The sequence below is a fragment of the Grus americana genome, chromosome 14 (assembly GCF_028858705.1).
Source record: "Grus americana isolate bGruAme1 chromosome 14, bGruAme1.mat, whole genome shotgun sequence".
Taxonomy (NCBI): domain Eukaryota; kingdom Metazoa; phylum Chordata; class Aves; order Gruiformes; family Gruidae; genus Grus; species Grus americana.
Window position 1 is genome coordinate 18502093 of NC_072865.1, and position 7299 is coordinate 18509391.

A 7299-nucleotide genomic window follows, 5' to 3' on the forward strand; every position below is an offset into this window, starting at 1 on the left:
GGCCGCAGCTCCGCCTGCTCCGCGCCGGGCGGATGGGGGGGTCCCGGGGGGGGGGGGGGGGCGGGGGGGGGGTGGAAGCGGAGCTCGGCAGCGCGGCCCGGGCCGGCCCCAACGAACCGCGGCACTTGGCGAAGCGGAGGCGGGTTCTGGGTCCGCAGCGCTGCCGCGGAGCTGCGCGGGGTTGCGCGGGGCTGCGCGGGGTTGCGCGCCCCCAGCCCGCGGAGGGGCGAGGGAGAGGAGGCGGCTGCGGGAGAGCTGCATTTAAGGATACCATACGTCCCGGGTTATTAATTATAAAACATAATTAAAGTAAAACTGCAGAACGTCAACATATTAAATTTAAAAGCTAATATTAAAATAGAGTTAATATTTAATAAGGTAGCCGAGCGTTACAAAGCTGTACGCTGATAGTCTATATTTAACTGTGTAAAACCAGGAGAGTTTTCCCAAAGAAAAATGTATTGTTTAGCTGATTATCAAAGACTCTGTGATATATTATCCATTTCACAAAAATAATATAGATATCTTTTTAAATATAGTAATAAAAACATACTAGCGCCTTTTAAATATACTATTACTTACCACCCCTTTTCATATTGTACTATCACAGACACTTTGGAATTGGTTTAAAAGCACATCATTCATTATTCAAAGCTCATCTTTGCATATTATTCCAGCTCAAGTCTGCCAGGCTCCCTGTGAAATCGTTCACAAAATTGATAACAGCAGACACACATGCAATAAAAAGATAGCCTTGGGCAGCCCGAGTTCCCATTATGCAGATCAAGCTGCAATTTTCTCTAACAAAGCCTGCCCTGATTCAGGACTGGGTGTCACTTTATTTATTTATTTATCCTCCCCCGGTTGCCTTTTTTTTCTTTTTTTTTTTCCTTTCCTTTCCTTCTTCCCCCCCCCGCCCCCTTTTCTCTCGTTGCCCCCGCCCCGCCGCCTCCCCGCCCTCCCCGCCGGGCCGGCCGGAGCGGGGCCCCGGGGGCTGGGCGCCCGCGGTCGTTCCCGGTGGCGCTGGGCGGCCCCGCACCATCTTTGCCGGGATCGTGTCAATCCGATTAGCTCCGCTCCGGGGGACCGGCGGTTGATGGCGGCATCGCTCGCACCCGCCGCACCGAGCGGGGACAATCCGATTAAGCTGCCCGGGCCCGGGGGTGGCACCGGGAGGTGTCCCCGGGGGACCGGGGCGGGGGTGTGTGTGTTTAATAGCCGTGGTAATGATCGCCGGGCGGGGGTCCCTCCATGCGGTGAGCCGGGGAAGCCCACCCCCCCCCCGCCTCCCCCGACGGCCGCCGGTAGGGACGCGCCTCCGTCGGGGCCGGCGCTCCCCGCTCCGCGCCGGGAAACTTCAGCCGGCAGCTCCGCAGCGGCCGTCGGGGCCCGTCGGGGCCAGCGCCCGGCAGCACCCGGCGCCCCAGGCGGGGTCGGGGGAGGGGGGGAGCGGGAGAGGCGCCCCCGGATCCGCTTTTACCGTGGGGCCGAGGCGGCGGGGGAAGAGGCGGCGGGGAGCGGGGCCGCGGGGCGGGGGAGCGGCGGGGGGGATATGGGGCAGCTCCGTGCGGCAGCGCCGGTGGCTCGGCAGGTCGGTCCGCGTTCGCGGCCGTTGGAACGATCCGGCGCGTGGCGGTAATTGAATGCTCAGGTCTAAAACCGAATCACGTCCCTGCTGTCACCGCTCCGGCATCCCGGGATCGCCCTGCCAGGTGCTGATCAAATGCCATTACATTCTATTAACAGGGAAATTCTATTCCCTGTTTTCATTTCCCTTTATAAGCGGGAAACTAAGTAAATGCGGCTGAACGTTATTTAATTTTTAACGCCTTTAGTCCAATTTGGACGTTAGGGAGCGTCTGCAAACTCGCTCGGCGGCCGCGCCGGGCTCCCGCTGCCTGGGCGCGAATTAAGCCCAAACGGAATCTCGCCCTGCGGGGCCCCGGGCACCCCCCCCGGCCCGGCCCCGGGCACCGCCTCGGCCCGCCGCTCCGCGCCGCCGTCGGGGCGAGCGCCCGGCCTCGCCGTTCGAGCGCGGTTTTGCCGCCCGCCCGGGGCCGGGCAGCCGCGGGGTGCCGGGGACAGAGCCCCACCGCGCCGGGGCCGCCTCGGGCGGAGCGGGGCGGCGCGGAGCGGAGCGGCCGTCGGGGGTCGCGGGGCCGCCGGACGGGCGGGGGCCGGGAGGCGTCGGGCGGCTGCGCCGGCCCCGCGGGGCGCGGGCAGGGAGCGGGACGGCGGCCCCGACGTGCCGGGCGGCCCGTCCCCGCGGCCCGTCCCGCCGCCCCGGCCCCGACGGCGCCCCCGCCGCCCCGCCCCCGCCCGCCGCCGCGCGGCCCCATTGTTCGCGCGCCCCAGTGATGTCACCGCGGCGGCGGCGGCGGCGGCGGCGGGCCCCCGCGCCCGGGCGCGAGGCCGGTGCCGAGCGGCGGGAGCCAATGGGAGCGCAGAGGCTGGGCGGCGGCGGCCAATGGCGGCGGCGGGGGCGCACGCGGCGCGGGGCGCGCGGCGGCCCCGAGGAGATGACGGGGCGGCTGCCGGGGCGGCGCGCGCTCGGCAAAGTTTCCGCGCGGCGCACGCCGGGGCCGGCCGGGCCCGCGGAGCGCGGCGGAGCGGCGGCGCCTTTATAGCGGGCGCGGAGGGGCGCGAGGCGGCGGCGGCGGTGGAGGAGGAGGATGGATCCGCCGGCGGGCGCGCAGGGCCAGCACCAGCACGAGCCCATCAGCTTCGGCATCGACCAGATCCTCAACAGCCCCGAGCAGGAGAGCGCTCCCCCGCCGCCCCCCCGGGGCCCCGACGGCGCGACCTTCCTGGGCGGCCCCGGCGGCCGCGGCGGCGCGCCCTACCCGGCCCTGCCGGCCCCCTTCCCGGCCATCGCCGCGCCCTTCGAGGACTCTGGATCTTACAGTGTGAACCTCAGCCTGGCCCCGGCCGGCGTGATCCGGGTGCCGGCGCACAGGCCCATCCCCGGGGCCGTGCCGCCGCCCATCTCCAGCGCCATCCCGGCCATGCCCGCCGTGCCCAGCCTGGGCAGCCTCAACTTCCCCTGGATGGAGAGCAGCAGGCGCTTCGTCAAGGACAGGTTCACAGGTAAGGCGCCGGGGCGGAGCGGCAGAGCCGCGCCGCTGCCCCGCAACCCACCGCTCCCCCCCTCCTCCCCCCCCCCCCCGGCAACGAACGGAAAGGCAAATAGAAAACAGCAAACGAAATAACAATAGTAATAAGAATAAGAATAAAAGCGGAGGCGGCCCGCTGGATGTTTCCCTCCCCCGCGCTCGCAGCGATCCGAAAAATCGCTCTCCTCCCGGTGCGGATAGCGCGGCGGCCCCGGGGCCGGCGGCCTGGCGCCCCGTGGGGTGGGGGGGCGGCTGCCGGGCCCCGCTCGCCTCCGCATCCCTTCGGCGAATCGTGGAAGCGGGACCTCGGGGAGACACGGTCCCTTCGGGGGTCGGCGGGCGGCCGTCGGGCAGAGCCGCGGCCCCGGGGGGGCGGCCGGCACCGTGCGGGCGCGGGGCTGACCCCTGTGCTTCCCACCCGGGCAGCGGCGGCGGCGCTGACGCCCTTCACGGTGACGCGGCGGATCGGGCATCCCTACCAGAACCGGACCCCGCCGAAGCGCAAGAAGCCGCGGACGTCCTTCTCCCGGGTGCAGATCTGCGAGCTGGAGAAGCGCTTCCACCGGCAGAAGTACCTGGCCTCGGCCGAGCGCGCTGCCCTCGCCAAGTCCCTCAAGATGACGGACGCCCAGGTGAAGACCTGGTTCCAGAACCGGCGCACCAAGTGGCGGTGAGTCCCGCGCCCCCGGGGCCGCCCCGTCCCGCCGCCGCCCCCGGCGGAGCTCCCCGTCCGCCGCCCACCCACACCCCCCCCCCCCCCGCCCCGGGAAGCCCCGGCCGGGAGTGCACCCCTCGCCGGTTCCCGGCAGCGAAACGGTCGGAGGTGAATTTTTGCTATTGTAATATTATTATCGTTATCGTTATGTATTTTTATCTTTTTTTTCTTTTTTTTATAGTCCCCTATTCGGAAAACGGGGAATTATTCGTAAAAACGAGGGATTAATGAAAAAAAACGGGGAATTATTCGAAAAAAAAAAACCAAACGGGGGAATGTTGGGAAAACGGGGCAATATTCGGAAACAGGGGATTACTGGGAAACGAGGGGGTTTCCAGGCGTTTCCCGCCGCCCGAAATCCCTCCGTTAGAGGCCGAGAGGCTGCGGCCCGCCCGGCGGTGCCCGGCCCCGGTAGGAAGCGGCGTGCTGCCCCGCTGCCCGCCGGGGATGCGCCGGCCGCACCGCGCCTTGTTCCCGCGGCCGGCGGGCGCCCGATTCCCCGCGGTCGCGCCCCCCCTCCCCTGCCACCGAAGCGGCCGCTTCCCGCGGAGCCCCGGGCGGAGCATCCCGGGGCGTCCCGGGGCGCGGGCTGAGCGTGTCCCCCGGCAGGCGGCAGACGGCGGAGGAGCGGGAGGCCGAGCGGCAGCAGGCGAGCCGGCTGATGCTGCAGCTGCAGCACGACGCCTTCCAGAAGTCGCTGAACGAGTCGATCCAGCCCGACCCGCTGTGCCTGCACAACTCGTCGCTGTTCGCGCTGCAGAACCTGCAGCCCTGGGAGGAGGAGAGCGCCAAGATCCCCCCGGTCACCTCCCTCGTCTGAGCCCGGTAGCCCGGGCACGCAGCGGACTCGCCCGCGGAGCTCGGCCGGCGGCTCCCCCCGTTCCCGGGGCCGCGGCTCGCCGCAGACGGGGCGGGCGCGGAGGCGTCGAGCGGCGCCCGCGGGGCCGGTGCCCGGGGCGGGCCGTAGCCGGGGCCGGAGCCGGAGCCGGGGCCGGAGCCGGGGCCCGGGCCGCCGCGGCGCTTCCCCGAGGCCGGCGCGGAGCGGAGCCGCCGGGTGCTGCCGTCGCGGTGCCCCGCGCTCCGCTTGTATATTCGTGTCGATGTTCCACTAGGAAGGGAAATATGTCACTTTTTGTAAGAAGTGTTAATAATTTAATTTATTTATGCATCGAGATTTTGGGCACTATTAATATGGAATTATATAAAACCTCGATTATTTATATCGAAATCTGAACATAGGTATTTTGTGTTGGCTTTGGAACAAAAGGCTATTTTTTTTTTCCTGTTCTGAGGATAGTCTAAAGAAAAAAATACCTACCTATCACTTAGCGGAGGGGACTAAGTGGAGCCGGTGATGACTCATTAGCTTAGGAAACCCTATTAAGCTGAAAAGCGGTAGCTTCCATCTGTCCCAGGTGAAGTTAATGTCATCTGTAATTTATTCACCGTAGTAATAAGGGCTCCTTCCAGGCAACACACACTCGGTTTTGTCCTCACCTTTCCAGCCGATGAGCTTTAGCGCACCGAAACAGCACCCGCACCCTCTCCTTTCGCCACCGACTCTAGAGAAAGCGCCTTATGTTTCATAATAAAGAAGATTTGGGGTTGACACAGACCATGTATAATACTTTGTACTTGCCGAGACGTGTAAATAAACGTTTTCTTTAAAAACGCCTCTCCGCTCCCTGCCTGCCGCCGCGCCGGGGAAGAGCCGAGCCCGGGACCGGGTCGCTGCGGGGCGGGCAGCAACCGGGAGGCCGCCGCAGTCGTTCAGCGGAGACGGAGGTGAGGAGGGGACCGGGGACCGGAGGCGGCGGGCGGGCTCGGAGCGGGGCTCCGGCAGCGCACCCCGGGGCAGTTGTACGCGGCTCTCCCGGTCGCCCCGCCGGTGGCGGTGGGAAGCGGGCAGGAACGGTCCCGGGTTTGGGGCAACCTCGGAAACGCCGCGTGGGAGCGAGCGATGGGACGGGGTGCAGGGCCCGCCGCTTCCCGGGACCGGCGGCGTTGCCGGTGCGAGGCCCCGCCGGTCCCCGGTAATTTTTCCACCCCCGAGCCGCGGTGCCGAAACGCCTCCCGGCAGGCACCCAACGATTTTCGTTTTCCCTGCCTTTGCTGCGCCCACCCGCGTTGGCAGCAGCGCGGCGTGTGGCCGGGGCCGTGCCCCGCCGGGGTGCCGGTTCCCCGGGTGCTCGCCAGCAGCGGAGCTCGTTTAGCGGCCGGGGTGCGGGGGGGGGGGTGTGTGTGTTTGAAGAACGAACTCCCGTAGTTCTACGGGCCCGGGTGTCCGCTCCTCCAGCAAGGGGGAAAACTGCAAAAATGACGTTTTGAGAAACCAGGCGACGATGCAGGCGGGTTTCCCCCAGCCGCGGACAGGACCCGGAGCACCCCGTGACCGCCGAGGGCCGCGTCCCGCGTGGAGGTGGGCTCTGCCTCTCCCACGCGGGCGAGCGCCCTGCAGCCCCGGTCACCGTGAGTCTACAGAAGTTTAAAGGCGTTCCCGGTCCTGGGCTGGCTGTTCCCCCTGCCCGGCTACGGCACGGGGCATTTTAGGGGCAGTCAGTCACGCAGGGTGAGGGAATTAAGACAATATTTCCCTAGCCGGTGTTTTTCTCAGCGGTACCAGGGCACGGGCTCGGGCTGTAGCCGGGATTTGGTTTGTGGGGGGAAGGCCGTGGAGGTCCAAAGTCAGGGCCAAATCCTGTCACACCGCGGGTGATGGTGCTGGGACCGTGCAGCCCCTGGACTGGTATCGTTCACCAGCCGGGAATATGCAGCCTGTGCTAGAAAACACTGATCGAGGGGAGGTGTCTGGTAGGGAAGGGGAAAAAAAAAAAAACCAAACCCCAAACGGGGGAACCTACACCCGGCTACAGGGTCTGGGGAAACGCCGCGCTCCTGCGGTGCGTGGCCCTGCTGCTGTCCCCACGCAGAGCCCTGCTGCTGTGCATCAGCCAAAACCTTTTCCCGTTCGTTTCGTTCGTTTCCCCACCGCGTTTCGCTGCGCAGCGATGTGCTGCCGGCTCCGCCAGCCCCGCCGCGGGGTCCCTGCAGCGGGGACACCGGCCGCGGCCCGGCGGCGGGTCCTGCCCTGCCCTGCCGCTCTGCGCCGGGCTCGGGCCCTGCCGGGCGCCGCTCTCTGCCCCGGCACGGCGTGCGGAGCGGAGAGGCCCCGCTACGGTCTGCGGAACGGAACGGGCGGGAGAAACCGCCCGCTAGCTGGGCTGGAGGAGAGTCGGGCTCGGGATAATGCGAGGGGGTTGGAATGAACGGGTGCCCCTATTCGCATGTGTATTCGATGTTAGGTTTTATCTGTCCCCCCTAACATCTGCAAACTGCGTCGTTTTCGAGACAGCCTTGTTCTTGAACTGTTCGAGCGTCCCACGACCATAAACTTCTCTATTCCCGATTTCCCCGCAGTTTTCCCCAAACCGCTGTAAGCCAGAAGCCGTGTATTTGCAGAACGCGTAATGA

The 7299-nt window shown here is 66.4% G+C and overlaps 1 protein-coding gene across 1 annotated transcript; it reads left to right on the plus strand.

Moving 5' to 3' along the window:
• Positions 1-2672: 2672 nt before the first annotated feature.
• On the plus strand, positions 2673-4648 carry TLX3 (T cell leukemia homeobox 3). The gene is made up of 3 exons (XM_054841964.1): positions 2673-3087; positions 3540-3783; positions 4438-4648. Exons 1-3 carry the CDS (start codon positions 2673-2675, stop codon positions 4646-4648), a joined length of 870 nt encoding a protein of 289 aa, XP_054697939.1.
• Positions 4649-7299: the final 2651 nt, after the last annotated feature.